The sequence below is a fragment of the Chelonia mydas genome, chromosome 1, assembly GCF_015237465.2.
Source record: "Chelonia mydas isolate rCheMyd1 chromosome 1, rCheMyd1.pri.v2, whole genome shotgun sequence".
NCBI classification, from domain to species: domain Eukaryota; kingdom Metazoa; phylum Chordata; order Testudines; family Cheloniidae; genus Chelonia; species Chelonia mydas.
In genome coordinates, this window is record NC_057849.1 from 112,802,415 (window position 1) to 112,822,006 (window position 19,592).

At 45.1% G+C, this 19,592-nt stretch overlaps 1 protein-coding gene across 6 annotated transcripts in view; it reads right to left on the reverse strand.

Annotated features, from left to right (window-relative positions):
* Nucleotides 1-827: 827 nt before the first annotated feature.
* The window catches only part of NCK2 (NCK adaptor protein 2), a 148,555-nt gene continuing 129,790 nt past the window's right edge, over nucleotides 828-19,592 (reverse strand). For all 6 annotated transcript variants that reach the window (XM_043536436.1, XM_037897733.2, XM_037897744.2 and 3 more), the window contains one exon: nucleotides 828-2,232. In XM_043536436.1, the coding sequence (XP_043392371.1) occupies nucleotides 2,038-2,232 (195 nt within the window). In that variant the 3' untranslated portion in view covers nucleotides 828-2,037. The remainder of the gene's footprint in view (nucleotides 2,233-19,592) is intronic.

Here is a 19,592-nt window from a genome sequence, read left to right on the forward strand (position 1 = left end):
AATCAGTGGTGCCACTACAAAGCTGTCCTATAGAAGTCAAGCAGATATCTGATTTTTACTAGTAGATTCTATTGAAAAAATGAAGCAATCTAAAAGGGGAGGGGGGCGGGAGTGAGCGTGCACACACAGGCATGATAAGAAAACAATAGGTTTGTAAAACTTCCAAAACAGTGTCTGCCCCTCAACATAAGAACGTCCATACTAGGTCAGACCAAAGGTCCATCTAGCCCAGTATCCTGTCTTCTGACAGTGGCCAATGCCAGGTGCGTCAGAGGGAAAGAACAGAACAGGTAATCATCAAGTGATTCACCCCGTCGCTCATTCCCAGCTTCTCGCAAAGATGCTAGGGACACCATCCCTGCCCATCCTGACTAATAGCTATTGATGGGCCTATCCTCCATGAATTTATCTTGTTCTTTTTTTAACCCTTTTTCAAGCCTTTCTGACACTGGGTTTTCAGCCACCTGTGCAAGTGCACCAGGGCAACCCCATAGCAAAGATGATTTAAATCAAAGCAAATCATGCTGCATTGGTGTAAATCCTGTTCACATTACAGAGTGACAGATAAAACAACAAATAAAACAAAAGGTGAAGGCCTTAGGAAATGGTTTCCTTTTGCATTTTCATTAAAGGAGTTTATGGTCTTCCTCATTGTAGTAACCAATACTGAAAACATTACAGAGTATTTCTCATTACCTACAGTATTGTTGCTCAAATTTTTTTCTTCTTAGACCAAATTCAAAATACACAAATTCCATATTTACACTATTTCACCTTACTAAACCAACATTATGACTACCACTCAAGGATAAATCCAGTACTCCATCTTGACATAATATCTGTTTTATTACAATATCCAAAAAACTGGGTATGCAAGAATTTGAGATCTCAAGATCCCTTCTTCAATCTCAGGAATGTGCCATCTCAAGACTGTATATTTAAACCATAAAGGAGTTTAAATGTAAAGAAAAGAGAAAATGCATTTTCTTCATAAACATTCTGTGCGTCTCCTACTACCAATCCCACCATCCTCTGTAAACCCTGAAGATTTTCTCTATAAAGCAAATATATATAGATCTATATATATAATAGTGTTGGTAGCCCGCCCGCCCCACCCCAAGATCAGTTTTTATTAATCTTCTGTATTAGTGTCAACAATCAGCTACAGATACATATTACTTCGAGAATTAAATACATAATTGTTTAATTCAAACAAGCAGAAGGGCAAGAGGAAAAAGCATTATGTGGATGGCACATTTGGTTGTAGATTACCAAAACATTCAGCCTTTACAATTCAATGATTCTTTCTCTAGCAATCAATGTAAAAAAGAAAATTCCTCTCTGTTGCAATTACAGACCAAAATACACTAGATAGTTTTCTTTTACTACAATCTTACCATAGTAGATTAAGAAGTACTATTACAAAATGCTTTAATTAGTGTACTCTTTACAAAGAGTTAAAGAGGCAATGTAATAGCAGAGTACAGTGTAAAGAGTGCTTCTAGGAACTAGGAATTTTTGTAATATACTACTTGGTAAGCAAAATAGCTACAGAACTCACTGCCACAACTGTAATGTCTACTATATCTCACTTAATTAGCTGCAGCTTCAGTGCATTCAAACTGTGCCCGATGTCTCTCAAATGAACAGTTCTGTCAGCATGAGCAATTTGAACAGATTAACACTGTTTTGAATTGAAAACACCCCTCGTTTATTGGAACTAACTATGTAAACGTACACAGAAGAGGGGAGTTTAGAACTCAGGCATGAAAGTGAGTGCTTACAACGCCCATTTAAGTGAAATTTTCAACCTGAGGGGAGGTCATCTGAGATTAACAGAACCAAAAAGATAAAATAGGCAAACAAAACAAATCCAAACCAAAAAAGGACAATAACAACCAACAGAGCAAACACTTTGGAAAGAACCCATTCTTTAAGCCTGCTTCAGGGAGTAGATTGCTCTGCTCTATAAAAGTGAATTAGGACCTAAGGCTTGAAAGTTATAAGAGGCCTAGGTGGCATAGTCTATCTTCAACGTCACTGAAGTGCTTTCACAAGATATAACTTTTCGCCGTGTTCACTGGTGAAGATGGGAGCTTTTTTGTAGTGTTCCACCAATTCATCCATTGAATGAAATCGACGCTGGCCAATACAATAGACATTGTCCACAAGCTGCACCTTGAAATGTTTGTTCTTCCCTGATGCCTTTAGAGATACTGAGAAGTCACTGGGCTGTTGAAAGAGAGAGAGAGAGAAAAAGAATTATTATGAAGTGGTCAAAGAGAACACACAAATTTGTGGTTGAAGGAGCAAACTGTGATATAAAGTAACTACAATATACTCTATTCTTTGTTCCACAGTATGGTGCTTTAGCTATTTAAGAAATCCAGATGTCTATTATTCAATAAATAATTTCCTGCATTATTAATATGTGCAGTAAATGATCAGTAAAATACATAGTCTAAAGTAGCAAGTTACATGACTAAATTGCAAATAGTGCAAAAATTACTGGCTCAAACTAGCATCATAAGAATGACAAGAACAGAAAAAGACTTGTGTCATGTATGGTTTCTTCAATTGATAAACTCTCCCTAAAGTCAATATTCTTATTACAATATCGCTTGGCTGAGGCACAGAAGGGAAAATTCCCACGACTTTTTAAAATCATGACCACAAGAGGGCCTTTCTTGCTGTGTTACAAAAGAAAAACTTTCCACCCTTTAACTTAATTAAAAAATATATGAGGAACAGTTCTTGTTTATTTTAATTTTAAGAAAGTAGTATAGGACAGAATACACATTTACAATACAAATCACCCAAATATAATACTAACCATGTACAGTGAAATTAATTTTTTTTAACTTAAAAATTATTTGAAAGATAAAACAGAACTATTCCATTTACTATTTTTGACATACAGCAACTTTTTCAATGTACCAGCACATTGATTGCTTTGGTACATAGCACTAAAGTGAACATAAATAAATGGCTGCAAAAGTTCTCCATGTCTACAACATTTCCCCCTGCTCACACATGGTTTGGCCACTCCTCCATCCTACTGCCACTCTATTTTAAAAAGCAATTGACAACACTAATTTTTAAAAAAAGAAAGAGTGAACTTCCAATTTGTAGCTTTTATTTCATTTAACGTTCATTAAATTTAATACTAATTCTCACTTTAAATTCTTCCCAGTAATTTTGGACCCAACTGTTGAAGTTGGGCTCTACTGCAGTATAAATGTTTAATAATGATAGCAACATTTAGATAAATCAAAAGTTACGTAGTGAATGTCCACCTGACTATACCTCTAAGGTCTGTCTACGCTACAGAGTTAGATTGACACAAGGCAGTTTACTTCGACATAATTATGGAAGAGTCAACACTTACATTTCGCTCTCTCTGATGTAACTGCCCCTCTACGCCAACTTAACTCCACCTCCACAAATGGCGTAGAGTTAAGGTTGAAGTAATTAGGTCAAAGCAGTATCAGCGTAGACACTGCATTGCTTACGTCGACTGTTACTGTCTTTCAGGAAGCGTCCCACAATACCCCACACTGACAGTACAATCAATAAAAGCGCTCCTGGAGAGGACATACACTGCTGATACAAGGAGCAAAGTGTGGAAAAGCACAAGCCATGTAATTACTGCGGCAGCTGTATGCCGATGGAAACTAGGTTGACTTAATTTTGTAGTGTAGACATGGCCTAAGTTTACTTTTCTATCAATGTTTCCAGTACCGAACATAATCAAAGCTCTTATGGTATATCAAACAAACATCACTGTGAATGTATTCTATATTCTAAGTCCTGTGTACTTAGTGACACAATTAGACCAGGTTCACAACACATGGCAACAACTCCTAAATTCCACAACAACATTAATTTATTCCATTGTCATGAAACACCATTTATTCCAAGCCTCCAGACCCACACAAAAACAGAACTATGTCTATTTTAACTGAAAATTCTTATTGGCATAACATTCATGAGAGATTATTTTTGACAGTGACTACTTTTGTTGATGGGTTTTCACTATGCTCTCCAGACAGCCAAACCCCAATCCCTGGGACTTTGCTCCTGTGATGCTGTCCATGCAGCCAGGTTCAGGCCATCCCTCTGTCTGCATGTGTCAAAGAAATGAGGAGGACAGGAGTGCAGAGCTTGTAGATGGTTTTACATCTCATTTCCCTGGATCCAAGGGCTTCAACTACTGCACTATTCCCCAGCCAGTCTAACTTGCCAGTTGAGCTGTGCAGAGAATGGTATTCAGTTTCAATGAGGATTTTGATATTTCACAATTTAGTTTTGTTCCAATTAGGAATGAAAACCAATGTTTTCTAAATTCTCTACTAAAGAGTCCTCCAACGTGGTCTGCTGAGGAGCTGGGCAGGCAAGCTGGCAGGGTTCTGGCAGATTGCTGCCTGGGTTCAACTGGAACTTTGCTGAAATTGAACCATCTCAGTGAAACGTTTAACTTTTAATGAATCCACAAATTCTGATGAATGTTACATTTGAATTTTTCCGACTAGCTCTACTTGCCAGCATAAATTCTTAGATTCCATTCCCCATCTCTCCCCCCACACTCCCTGGCTGTAAATTGTAGGTTAGCTCTGGCTCCAACCCCCTCCTGCCTGAGCTCAAAGGAACAGTGCAGAGGTTTCACTGTAATCCGATTAACTCCCCCTAGTGAGGAAAACTGGAAAGCAAGAGACAGTTGCAGGCCAGTCCTGACCAAGAAGGGAAACTGAATACAAAATATCAGCAGCTTGCCTGCAAAAGCCAGATGCTGTGGAACTGCAGAGCCCATGGGCCCTGACTGAGATGAATAGGGCAGTTCACAGTTTTCAGAGCTATTGTTGCAGGCTCTCTGCACCGTAGTGCTTTCAAATTTGTTCATGATTTCAAGATCATCTTCTTGAATCATAAGAACTAGAACCATTCATTTAAAAAAATTACAGCGGAGACTCTGGAGCACGATTTTGCAGCAAGGGATGAATTCTGCTGAAAATTCTGTGACTGCCGAATCACAGAAGTATCACAGGGAACTGGCAATGGATAGCATGCCACTAACTTCACTTTAAATATTAAAACTAACAACATAGGCCCGTAGGAAACAATTTAGTAGGGCTAGCATGGAAGGGAGTAATAGAGTACTAGCTTGTGCGAGTCTGAGAAACAAGACCAAACCTTAATATTAAAGTCCCTCTAATTCTCTCTTCTGTAGGTAACACCTAGGCAAAACTCATTTAAAAATACTAACTGAAAAAATCTCTATTACAATTGAAGACACGGGTATAAACAGAATGCCAAAACACGGAACTGAAAAAGCTACATCATGTCTGAAGCAAAACCAACCAAGCTAATCCTTTTGTGCATTGTGGAGATTTAGTGCCCTCCTATTTGGTGCAGTGTTGTTATCAGAACCTCAAAGCTATGATCTCAAGTATACATGTCAAAGCTCTTTACAAAGGTGGGTAAGTATTGTTATCTTTATAAAGATGAAGAACAGAGAGGTTACGACAGTGAGTCAGTGGCAGAGCTCAGAACAGAACCTATGCCCTGTGATTTTCAGTCCTATGCCCGAGCCACTGGCCCACACTTACTACCATGTCATGTAGACAACCAAACTCTAGTATGACAGGTTTCAGAGTAGCAGCCGTGTCAGTCTGTATTCGCAAAAAGAAAAGGAGTACTTGTGGCACCTTAGAGACTAACAAATTTATTTGAGCATAAGCTTTCGTGAGCTACAGCTCACTTCATCGGCTGCTACCACCACATTGCTTTGCTTTTTCTGACACTTGAAATACAGTTGTGATTGAATACTCAATGTTTCATATTTTTTCCAGTCCCAAAGTTGCTAATTAGATTTTTGTACAATAGAAGAATTTAGCGTTGCTTATTTTTCACCACAGCATGTTGTAAAGTTGCACCCTTTTGATGAACTCATCATCTTAAAACTGTGGAACAGCCTGTTTAACTCTCTTGTGAGAGCCATCATCTAGTACAAAGAGATGGAAGAGCTTGAACAGCTGTTGGAAAAATGTGAAACCCCTTTATTGGCCTCAAATTAGTGAGTAACAAGAATACAAGAAGAATCTGTGAAAATAATTGGACTTGTATTTATTTTGGGTCCTTCTCACTGCAAATATACAAGTTAAATATTTAGAGAATGTTTTAAAAAATATCTGTGTAAACTACTGCTCTTTACTCTTAATATTACATGCTACAGTGTGGTGGTTGAATGCAGCCTGAATTGGTTCCCTGCTGTCCTTGGATTTGTTCCAAGTTTGTTTGTTTGTTCATTTTTAAAACTGTTTTTCGGCCATTCTCTTTCAGTTTCTGGCAGATTTTCTCTCTTCTCCCACTTGAATTAACTGCTACATTTAGATGGCTTGCATGCAACCCTATCTTGCAAAAAAGCCTCAGAACTTGCATACACTCCTTAAAAGCACATTACAAGTAAATCTGAGTCTCTAGAACCTGTAAGGTTGTCTGGTGATTCTACAGCATAGCATCACGGCAGGGTGCTTGTGAGTGTTTCTCCTCCATCAGGGATTTACCTGAATTTCCCCATCACCCTCCCCCCTCCCCCGGTGGTCAACAGTATACACTTTAAAAGCATATACAATAGATGATAAAACATTTGTACCTGAAAAAGCATAATAGGTTTGAAAAGCATGAACAGAGAACTAGCTGCCTCACATAGCTGTTGTTTTTTCATGAGAAGTTCAGTGCATTTGTTTTGGCGATGTTGGCCAAGCTAATAATTTCAAATTATGATTTGTAAGCAAGGTCTGAATGAGCTCTCCCCTGACAGCTAGTGATGAGCTGGAGGGTGGGTTTGGGGGAAGGCTTCAGGACCAGACTATATTTACATGAACACACCTACTCTGCCTAGGTATCCAGCAGACAGAGCTGTGTTGCCCAAATGATCGATTTTGGCTGGTGTTGGGTCACAAATCACTTACTAACCTTTCCGTAACTGTTGTTCTTCGAGATGTGTTGCACATGTCTGTTCCACGTTTGGTGTCTCCCAAGCAGTACCATAGGAGATGGGATCAGAGTTCATGGACATGCTGACCACAACATGGCTCGACCAAACCTGGCATCATCTCTAGCTTGCTGGGTGATGGTGTAGTGGGAAGAAAATGTATGTACTGATGACCAAGTCACCTCTCTGCATATGTCCTGGATCAGCACCTGGACCAGGAAAGCTGCTGAGGAAGTTTGTGCTCACATAGAATGGGCCGTCACTATAGCCAGTGGTGGGACCCCTGCCTGCTCACAGCATGTGTGAATGCACGATGTGATCCAGGATGAGATCCGCTCAGCCAAAATAGGAAGGCCTTTCATCCTGTCCACTACTGCTACAAACAGCTACATAGATCTATGGCACAGTTTTATCCTCTCAATGTATAATATCAGGGTGCAGCTAACGTCCAGTGTGTAGAGATTTTGCTCCTCCCTGTTTGTGAGAGGTTTCAGGGGAAAAAAAGGCAGAAAAATAGCTTGATTACTAGGGCCCTACCAAATTCACAGTCCATTTTGGTCAATTTCACAGTCACAGGATTTTAAAAATAGTAAATTTCATGATTTCAGATATTTAAATCTGAATTTCATGGTGTTGTAACGGTAGGGGTCCTGACCCAAAACAGGACTGTGGGGGACTCACAAAGTTATTGTAGGACAGTTGCAGTACTGCCAAGTTTACTTCTGTGCTGCTGCTGACGGGAGTGCTACCTTCAGAGCTGGGCTGCCAGAGAGCGGTGGTTGCTGGCCAAGAGCCCAGCTTTGAAGGCAATGCTGCCGCCAGCATCAGCACAGAAGTAAGGATAACATGGTATGGTATTGCCACCTTTACTTTTGCGCTACTGCCTTCAGAGCTAGGCCTTCAGTCAGCAACCACCACTCACTGGCCGCCCAGCTCTGAAGGGAGCAGTGCAGAATAAGGGTGGCAATACTGTGACCCCCCTACAATAACCTTGTGATTCCCCCCAATCCCCTTTTTGGGTCAGGATCCCCAGTTTGGGAAACACTGATTTCCCACGTGAAATCTGTACAGTACAGGGTGAAAGTACACAAAAGACCAGATTTCACGGTCCATGACACATTTTTCACAGACGCGAATTTGGTAGGGCCCTACTGATTATTGTGAAACTGCAAAACCACCTTTGGGAGGAACGCAGAGTGAGGGCAAAGCTGTCTGTGTACAGGGGTTCTGATGTAAGGGCCCTGATCTGAGACACTCCTGGCCAAAGTGATAGTTATCAGAAAGGCCATCTTCCTGGAAAGGTACAACAGGGGGCATATTGCCAGCGGCTCGAACTGAGGCCCCATGAGTTTTGACAAGACCAGGTCGCATGGGGGAATGGGCTCCCGAATCTGAGGGCACAATCTTTCTAGGCCCGTGAGAAAATGAACAGACATCTCATCTGAGAAAACCGATCAGCCATTCGTGGAATGCTGAAATCGCTGCCAGGCGTACTTTAACTGATGAAATTGCCAGACCTTGCTGTTTCAGATGCAGCAAATACTCCAGAACAGCCAGCAGAGATGACTGTGCAGGCAAGAGACCTTGCTGGGAAGACCAAATGGAAAAGCGCTACCACTTGGCAAGGTATGTTGCTCTGGTAGAAGGCTTCCTGGTACCTCGCAAAACCTGGTGGACTTGCTCCGAACAGGCCAACTCCTCAGGATTTAGCCATGGAGTTTCAAAGCTGTCAGGTGGAAGGTGTCGAGGTTTGAGGAGTATTTGACCGTGGTCCTGCGATATCAGGTCCAGGAGGAGAGGTATCAGCATCAGAGTCGATACTGAAAGCGTGTCGAACCAGTGTTGGTGGGGCCAGCCTAGGGCTATGAGAATGACTTGTGTTCTGTCTCGCTTGATCTCCAGTAGGACCTTATGCACTAGAGGAACAGAGGGGAAGTTGTAGAACAGATGTCCAGTCCAACAGAGCAGGAAAGCTTCTGTGAGTAAGCCCGGGCTGTGGCCTTGCAGGGAGCGAATGGTGACATTTCCTGTTCTGACTGGTGACAAACTGTGAGCACCAAGTACAGGTGATGGCGACTGGGTGAGTACACTGAGGCCAGCCAAGCTTAAAGTGATCTGAGGCATAGCCTCGCACGCTGCACTACTTATGTGGATGCATCCATGTGGCCTAAAAGTCTAAGGCGGAAATGGGTCATCGTGACTGGGTGGGCCTTGACTTGGGCTATTAATTACACCACTGTCTGGACACAGGCTTCTGGGAGGAAAGCCCTGCCTGTGAGGAATCAAGCACTGCTCTGATAAACTCTATCCTTTGTACAGGGACAAGGGTAGCCTTCTGCTCATTTATAAGCCCCAGCACCTGAAAGGTCGACTGTATGGAGGTGGATAATGGCCTCCACCTGGGCCTGGCCTTTGACCAGCCAGTCATCAAGATACGGGTAGACTTGTACCCCTCTTCTTCTCAGGAAGGCTGCCACTACTGCCATGCATTTCATGAAAACCCTTGTGGCTGCTGAAAGGCCGAACCGTAAATTGGTAGTGAATTTGATTTACAATGAACCTGAGAAACCTCCTGTGGCCTTGGAAAATTGAGATGTGAAAATAAGCGTCTCTTGAGTTGAGGGTGGCATACCAGTCCCCTGAATCTAGGGAGGGGATGATGGAGGCCACAGAGACCATGCAGAAGTCAGCTTTTTGAGATAGCCGTTGAGGTGGCGCAAGTCTAAAATGGGTCAGAGATCCACCTTGGCCTTTGGAATTAGAAAATACCTGGAGTAAAACCCCTTCCCTCTTAAGTCCCGAGGAACCTCCTCCACGGCTCTCATGCAGAGGAGGGCTTGCACCTCCTGCACCAGACATTGCTCATGAGAAGGGTACCTGAAGAGGAATGGGGAGGGAAGGAATGTGTGGGGAGTGGAAATAAACTAGAATGTATAACTCCTTTCTACAGTGTTTAGCACCCAGCACTCCATGGTGATAACAGACCATGTCATGCCAAAGTGGGACAGGTGGTCCGAAAACGAAAGGGGGACAGGATCAAGTGGCATGGGAACTGGTATAATGACCTCAGGCATCCCATCAAAAGTTCTGTTTGGCTGCCCCCATGTATCTGGGCAGACCAGGTAGAGACCCTGAGGTAGACAGGGGGAACTGCCTGTGTCTAAAACACCTGCTTTGTTTCTTTTGCAGGTCCCGACGGGGCGGTGGAGCTGAGAAGTGGTTGGAGTGCTGGGGCCTGAAGTGCTTTGTTGAAGGCTTCAGGGTGTAAAGACTCAGGACTTAAGGGTGGCTCTGGAGTCTTTCAGGCCACGGAGCTTTGCATCTGTTTGTTCTGAGAAGAGCGAAGCATCTTCAGGTGGAAGGTCCTGAATTGATTGCTGGATCTCTGTTAGCAGTCACGAGGACTGGAACCAAGAGCATCTGAGCATGACTACTGCAAAAGCTAAGGATCTAGCCACCGAGTCTGCCGCATCCAGGGCAGCCTACAAGAAAGCCCTGACTACACACTTCCCCTCCTCAACCAAAGAAGAGAACTGCTGCCTGAATTCCGGGAGAAACGAGTCCTTGAATTTCAACAAAGTCCCAGACAATGAAATCGTACCTGCCCAGCAAAATCCTGCTGGTTGGAGACGCCGAGCTGTAGAACTCCTGTAGAATAAACCTTTCTACCAAAAAGATCTAGTCTTTTGTCTTGGGGGTCACAGCTTATTGCCCTTGTCTGTCCCTCTTGTTTGCCACTGAGACCACCAGGAACCCAGGAGGGGGTGGGAGTACAAGTACTCATACCCAAGAGAGGGACCAAAATACTATTTTTTTGGCTCTTTTTTGAGGTGGAAGGCAGGGAAGATGGGGTTTTCCCACAGAGCTTTAACTGGCCCATGATGGCCTTAGTGAGAGGGAGAGCCACCTTCGACAGGGCTGCCGCAGTCAAAATATTGACCAGGCTGTGGGAGGGATCTTTGACAACCTCCATTTCCAGCCAGAGGTTCAAAGGCCACTCTTTTCAAGAGCTCCTAATGAGCTCCATTCTGCTCCCTGGCACCGACGTCGCTGATTCTTGTACTGCCATCGCCAGCAACACCGAAAGCTCCCGCAAGTCCCTGGCTGTAACAAACACGTCCGAGGTAGACAGCACCGCGATCCTGCTGGTCCCTCTGGTGCTGAAGGTTGATCCAGGACTGGACTCAATGGACATAAGGGACGGAGTTAACGGTATCACCCTCAGAATCAGAGGAGTGGCCAGACTCAGGTCACACTCCACTGTGTTCCCCACACTTGACTTTCCTCAGAGTTGGGGAACACCCTCTCTCAGCCAACAGCTTCTTATGTTTTTTCTTCGGCACAGGTGATGGGTGAACGGTGCAGAGACTCTCATGGTGGGAGGAGCACTCTGCACTGACGCCAATGTACTCAGTGCTGAGTCTGGCCAAACTGGCTATAACAAGAGTCGGGATGCTGATTCCAACAGGAGGGACTTCAACCTTGTCTCCAGGCCTTTCTTAGTACAGGTCTTGAAATCCCAGCAGATCTGGCAGCAACCCCTGATATCAGTCTTTCTCAGGCACTTCAGACAACCGGAGCGCAAGTCGCTAACAGGCATAGGTCTGCTGCAGGAGGCACAGGGCTTGAAACCGAGAGACCGAGGCATGTCCTGTACAGGGAGCAGACGAAGACTCCGCTAACATGGTGAAAATGCCAACTATGTACAACAAGTTCACAACTGTCCAAAGTAGAAATAAAGAACTGGAACGAAAGAAACAAAGGGAAGGTAGTAAACTAAGACCACAGAGAAGCGTCTTCCACTGAGGAGAGCTTGCTGAAGAAAGAAGAACAGTTCCAGCGACCATCATGGGCGAAAAAAAGAAACTGAGAAGGCGCGGTGTTGGCTGGAGCCCTTATGAGCGCACAGCACCAGAGCTGACGCGATGGGTACCAGAGAGGGAAAAATTTCTGGTGACTGCTCATGGTGCGCACACACCTAACATGGAATGGACATTGCAAGCACTCAAAGAAATATGGTACACTCACTGTAAAGGGCAGGGTGGGGAAAAATTATAGTTATACCTCTCTAACCCTTTTACTGGTCTTTCAAACTCCCAATTTCTGCCCATCTAGTCTAGGTCTTAGACCTTGATGGCCAAGACTATAACAGGGTTCAAAGAAGAAGTAGATAAATTCATGGAGGACAGGTCCATCAATGGCTATTAGCCAGGATGGGTAAGGAATGGAGTCCCTAGCCTCTGTTTGCCAGATCCTGGGAACGGGTGACAGGGGATGGATCACTTGATGATTACCTGTTCTGTTCACTCCCTCTGGGACACCTGGCATTGGCCACTGTCAGAAGACAGGATACTGGGCTAGATGGACCTTTGGTCTGACCCAGTATGCCGGTTCTTATGTTCAATCTCCCTTCACGGTCTTACCCCTCCCCTCCCCTCTCAATTATCATCCATAACTTCATTCACCAATTTATCTGCCCCATTGATGCACACATGAAACTCTCCATGCATTGAGGCTCCCCCTCCTGCCTCACATCCACCATCACCAGGCTCAAAGGCCCCTCTTCGACAGCTCAAAACCCCTCATGACAATATTGCTTCTCCAGGTGAAGCAGCAACCATTATGACAGGGAACTATTGTAGGAACAGGCAACCTGTGCGAGGAACCTTATGTTCTACTTCACTGGCTCTCAACCTTTCCAGACTACTAAACTCCTTTCAAGAGTCTGATTTGTCTTCTGAACCCCCAAGTTTTACCTCACTTAAAAACTTACAAAATGTGACATAAAAATATATAAAATACATAAAAATACAGAAGTGTCACAGCACACTATTACTGAAAAATTCATACTCTCATTTTTACCAAATAATTATAAAATAAATCAATTAGAATATAAATATTGTACTTACATTTCAGTGTATAGAATATAGAGCAGTATGAACAAATCATTGTCTATGAAATTTTAGTTTGTATTGATATTGCTAGTGCTTTTTATGTAGCCTGTTATAAAACTAGGCAAATATCTAGATGAGTTGATGTACCCCCTGGAAGACCTCTGAGTACCCCCAGGGGTACACATACTCAGTGATGAGCTGCCAAAATCTTAACAACCGGTTCCCTATAAAAAGTTCTGATTTAAGGGATGTGCCCCAGTATGTATTTTTTGTACCAACAGGGTTACCATACGTCCGTACTTTCCCGGAGATTTAAGAACCAAAAAGCCTGACCTGTCCGGGAAAATACGGCTGCATGTTAACCCTGCCTAAAGTTCTTTTTTAAAAAGATGGGCCTGAACTAGAAATGAGCTCCGTTTCACATGTTTGGGTCCCCACCACTCCCTGGGGGTGTGCTAGGGTGACCAGATGTCCCGATTTTATACGGACAGTCCCGATTTTGGGGTCTTTTCCTTATATAGGCTCCTATTACCCCCGACCCCAGTCCTGATTTTTCACACTTGCTGTCTGGTCACTCTAGGGTGTGCACATGTGTGGGTCCCAGCTGCTCCATGCCCCCCTCATTGAAGCAGGTGTGCAGGGTTACTGCCCTGGGAACTGCAGGGCACCAGTGGACGTGGGGCAGGGCTAGCTGGAAGCAGGGGGTGTGGGGCTGGCTGCAGGCAGGAAGGGGGTGCGGAGTTGGCTGGAGACAGGAGGGTGTGCGGCTGGCTGGAGGCAAGGGGGTGTGGGGCTGGGTGGAGACAGGGCAGGGGCTGACTGGAGGTAGGGGCTGGCTGCAGGCAGGGCAGGGGGGTGCAGGACTGGCTGGAGACAGGGGCTGGCTGCGGGCAGGGCAGGGGGTGTGCCAGAGGCTGGTGCGGGCAGGGGTGGCTGCAGACAGGGGCTGGTGCGGGCAGGGGGTGCGGGGGTGGCTGGAGACAGGGGGTGTGGAGCTGGCTGTGGGCAGGGCAGGGGCTGGCTGCGGGCAGGGCAGGGGGTGCAGGGGTGGCTGGAGACGGGCTGGTGCGGCCAGGGTCTGTGGGGGTGGCTGGAGACGAGGGCTGGCTGCGGGCAGGGGCGGCTGGAGGCGGGGACTGGCTGCGGGCAGGGGGTGCAGGGGCTGGCTGGAGGCAGGGGCTGGCTGCAGGCAGGGCGTGTGGGGGGTGGCTGGAGGCAGGTCAGGGGGTGTGGCAGGGGCTGGCTGCAGGCAGGGGGTGGCTGGAGACAAGGGCTAGCTGCAGGCAGGGGATGCAGGGGGTGGCTGGAGGCAGTGCAGCAGGGGCTGGCTGCAGACAGGGTGTGCGGGGGGTGGCTGGAGGCAGGGCAGGGGGTGCGGCAAGGGCTGGGGGGGTGGCTGGAGGCAGGGCAGGGGGTGCGGCAGGGGCTGGCTGCAGTCGGAGAACACTTCAATCTCTCTGGTCACGCGATTACAGACATGAAAGTTGCTATATTACAACAAAAAAACTTCAAATCCAGACTCCAGCGAGAAACTGTTGAATTGGAATTCATTTGCAAATTGGATACAATTAACTTAGGCTTGAATAGAGACTGGGAGTGGCTAAGTCATTATGCAAGGTAACCTATTTCCCCTTTTTTTTTCCTCCCCCCCTCCCCCCCCAGACGTTCTTGTTAAACCCTGGATTTGTGCTGGAAATGGCCCACCTTGATTATCATACACATTGTAAGGAGAGTGGTCACTTTAGATAAGCTATTACCAGCAGGAGAGTGGGTTTGTGTGTGGGGGGGTTGAGAAAACCTGGATTTGTGCTGGAAATGGCCCAACTTGATTATCATACACATTGTAAGGAGAGTGATCACTTTAGATAAGCTATTACCAGCAGGAGAGTGAGGTGGGAGGAGGTATTTTTTCATGCTTTGTGTGTATAAAAAGATCTTCTACACTTTCCACAGTATGCATCCGATGAAGTGAGCTGTAGCTCACGAAAGCTTATGCTCAAATAAATTTGTTAGTCTCTAAGGTGCCACAAGTACTCCTTTTCTTTTTGCGAATACAGACTAACACGGCTGTTACTCTGAAACCTGTCATTATTCAAGGCACTGCATTTAGCCGTATGGAGTGGAAATCTATCAACTGCATGAAAAAACTTGTACAGATACAGACAGACATCATCTTCCTTTCCAAATGCAAACAGATGGACATCGTACCAAAAGGACTGAAGGTAAAAAATCCATTACCATCTACATACCACACAGACTATGCTGACAGCTTGTGCCACACGCTCTCAAAGAAACTGCGGAATCACCTGATCAACATCCTCTACAGCAAACAGGGAAAGATTAAGAATGAGCTCTCAAAAATGGGTACTCTCATAAAAAACCAACCTTCCACACAAACTTCCTCGTGGCTGGACTTTACTAAAACTAGACAAGCCGTTTACAACACACACTTTGCTTCTCTACAAAAGAAAAAGGACACTAAACTTTCTAAACTACTACATGCCACAAGGGGCCACAGCAATGGTTCCCTCAACCCACCCAGCAATATTGTTAACCTATCCAACTATACTCTCAGCCCAGCAGAAGCAGCTGTCCTATCTCGGGGCCTCTCCTTCTGCCCCTCCACCCCCACGAACATGATACAGTTCTGTGGTGACCTAGAATCCTATTTTCGACGTCTCTGACTCAAGGCATATTTCCAACATATCTCTGAACAACATACTAATCCACAGAGATCTCCCTACCAACACTACAAAAAGAAGGATTCTAGGTGGACTCTTCCTGAAGGTCGAAACAGCAGACTGGACTTCTACATAGAGTGCTTCCGCCGACGTGCACGGGCTGAAATTGTGGAAAAGCAGCATCACTTGCCCCATAACCTCAGCCGTGCAGAACACAATGCCATCCACAGCCTCAGAAACAACTCTGACATCATAATCAAAAAGGCTGACAAAGGAGGTGCTGTTGTCATCATGAATAGGTCAGAATATGAACAAGAGGCTGCTCGGCAGCTCTCCAACACCACTTTCTACAAGCCATTACCCTCTGATTCCACTGAGGGTTACCAAAAGAAACTACAGCATTTGCTCAAGAAACTCCCTGAAAAAGCACAAGATCAAATCTGCACAGACACACCCCTGGAACCCTGACCTGGGATATTCTATCTACTACCCAAGATCCATAAACCTGGAAATCCTGGGCGCCCCATCATCTCAGGCATTGGCACCCTGACAGCAGGATTGTCTGGCTATGTAGACTCCCTCCTCAGGCCCTACGCTACCAGCACTCCCAGCTATCTTCGAGACACCACTGACTTCCTGAGGAAACTACAATCCGTCGGTCATCTTCCTGATAACACCATCCTGGCCACTATGGATGTAGAAGCCCTCTACACCAACATTCCACACAAAGATGGACTACAAGCCGTCAAGGACACTATCCCCGATAATGTCACGGCTAACCTGGTGGCTGAACTTTGTGACTTTGTCCTTACCCATAACTATTTTACATTTGGGGACAATGTATACCTTCAGATCAGCGGCACTGCTATGGGTACCCGCATGGCCCCACAGTATGCCAACATTTTTATGGCTGACTTAGAACAACGCTTCCTCAGCTCTCGTCCCCTAACGCCCCTACTCTACTTGCGCTATATTGAGGACGACATCTTCATCATTTGGACCCATGGAAAAGAAGCCCTTGAGGAATTCCACCATGATTTCAACAATTTCCATCCCACCATCAACCTCAGCCTGGTCCAGTCCACACAAGAGATCCACTTCCTAGACACTACAGTGCTAATAAACGATGGTCACATAAACACCACCCTATACTGGAAACCTACTGACTGCTGTTCCTACCTACATGCCTCCAGCTTTCACCCAGACCACACTACACGATCCATCGTCTACACCCAAGCTCTGCGATACAACCGCATTTGCTCCAACCCCTCAGACAGAGACAAACACCTACAAGATCTCTATCAAGCATTCTTACAACTACAATACCCACCTGTGGCAGTGAAGAAACAGATTGATAGAGCCAGAAGAGTTCCCAGAAGTCACCTACTACAGGACAGGCCTAACAAAGAAAATAACAGAACCCCACTAGCCGTCACCTTCAGCCCCCAACTAAAACCCCTCCAACGCATTATTAAGGATCTACAACCTATCCTGAAGGATGACCCAACACTCTCACAAATCTTGGGAGACAGGCCAGTCCTTGCCTACAGACAGCCCCCCAACCTGAAGCAAATACTCACCAGCAACTACATACCACACAACAGAACCACTAACTCAGGAACCTGTCCTTGCAACAAAGCCCGTTGCCAACTGTGCCCACATATCTATTCAGGGGACACCATCAGAGGGCCTAATAACATCAGCCACACTATCAGAGGCTCGTTCACCTGCACATCCACCAATGTGATATATGCCATCATGTGCCAGCAATGCCCCTCTGCCATGTACATTGGTCAAACTGGACGGTCTCTACGTAAAAGAATAAATGGACACAAATCAGACGTCAAGAATTATAACATTCATAAACCAGTCGGAGAACACTTCAATCTCTCTGGTCATGCGATTACAGACATGAAAGTTGCTATATTACAACAAAAAAAACTTTAAATCCAGACTCCAGCGAGAAACTGTTGAATTGGAATTCGTTTGCAAATTGGATACAATTAACTTAGGCTTGAATAGAGACTGGGAGTGGCTAAGTCATTATGCAAGGTAACCTATTTCCCCTTGTTTTTTCCTACCCCCCCCCCCCCCGACGTTCTTGTTAAACCCTGGATTTGTGCTGGAAATGGCCCACCTTGATTATCATACACATTGTAAGGAGAGTGATCACTTTCGATAAGCTATTACCAGCAGGAGAGTGGGGTGGTAGGAAGTATTTTTTCATGCTTTGTGTGTATAAAAAGATCTTCTACACTTTCCACAGTATGCATCCGATGAAGTGAGCTGTAGCTCACGGAAGCTTATGCTCAAACAAATTGGTTAGTCTCTAAGGTGCCACAAGTACTCCTTTTCTTTTTGCGAATACAGACTAACACGGCTGTTACTCTGAAACCTGTAGTAAGAGGATGGTCCTCATTGATAGGACCCCTTCAGGGAGGAAACCTAGGTCCACAGCTTGAAGAGGCTCCTCCAACAAGTGGAATCATACAACATGATGTAATGGGAATTTTTGGTACTACAAAAAAGTACTACAAAGTATATCCACTGAAAATTAGACACCACCCAAGAATTTTAAAATTATTTTAAAAATATTTTTACACTGCTCTATCATAAGCCTTTGGAAGCTTGAAACAAATGATACTTTACCCATTTCTCTCTCAACAACACCACCCTGGTTTACTTCATGGTTTCTAGAATTTATTAAAAGAACAGCTGTTGTGAAGAATGTGTTAAAACTTATATAAAAGAATGATACAGGCAATAAGATTAAAAATTAAGGAAGATCAAATTTGGAATGAAATAACTAAGGGCTTGTCTACATTGGCAAGTTTCTGCACAGTAAAGCAGCTTTTTGCACTCAAACTTCAGACGTGTATACACTGCCAAGCCACTTTGTGCGCAGAAACTCCACAGTTGCAGCGCTGCAAAAAAACCACCTCAATGAGAGTCATAAGGCTACTTGCGCAGAGGCTCCAGTGCTCTATTGCCAGTGTGAACACTTGATTGCTTTCTGCACTGTAATTGGCCTCCAGAGGTGTCCCATAATGCCTCAAATGCCCACTCTGCTCATTGTTTTGAACTCAGCTGCCCTGGAGACATGTGCTTCTCCCCTTTCAAAGCACTGTTTCTGACAGCCATTGTGTGCTGTGCTGAACTGCTCTGGGACACAAAGCAAACCATTAATGTGGAATGCTAGTGCTGTTGAACACAGGTGTGTGTGTGAGTGTGTGTGTGAGAGTGTGTGTGTGTGAGAGAGAGAGAGAGAGAGAGAGAGAGAGAGATTGCTGTGCAGAGAGCCGAGGGAGGGAGGTGGGGGCTGATGTCAGGGTTTCCCCCTCCCCCTGCCTCAGGACTGGTTGTTTCCTGCTGCTGTCTGAACTTACAAGACAGCATGCTGACACACACACTCTGTCCCCCAAAACATATTGTCTCTCTTCCCTGCTCCATACACACACACACACTCCAAGTCACACACTTCCCCCTCCCCACTTCAGTTGAAAAGCAGCTGGCAATGTAGTAGGATGCCCATGGAACAATGGGATTGGGAAACCTGCATCCCCATGAGGCATTGCAACCCCTTCCCAAAGCACCCTGTGGCCAGTTGCACAGTGGGATAGCTACCACAATGCACTGCTGTCTTTGCCGTTGCAAGAGCTACTAATGTGGATGCGCTCCAGCGTCACAACGAGCACAGTGTGGATATGCAACAGCTGTTTAATTCCAGCGTTTTAAAGAAGTGGTATAACTTCTGGTGCAGAAACCTGCCAGTGTAGACATACCCTCAATCTAATGTGTAACAAAAAAATAATTCTGAAATGATACTAAACCAAAGGCAGACACACACATCCCAACTACAAAAGTATAGTTCTCTGTTTAGAGAAATGTAGTATCTGTAACACCAGACTGAAGCATTTTGATTAGAGAGAGACCAGCACTGAAGAGAGAATGGAAACCTTAATTCAGAAGAAGCCTGAACCTAAACTTTCTGTGTAGTGCTGTAGCAATCATGTTTTGCTGATG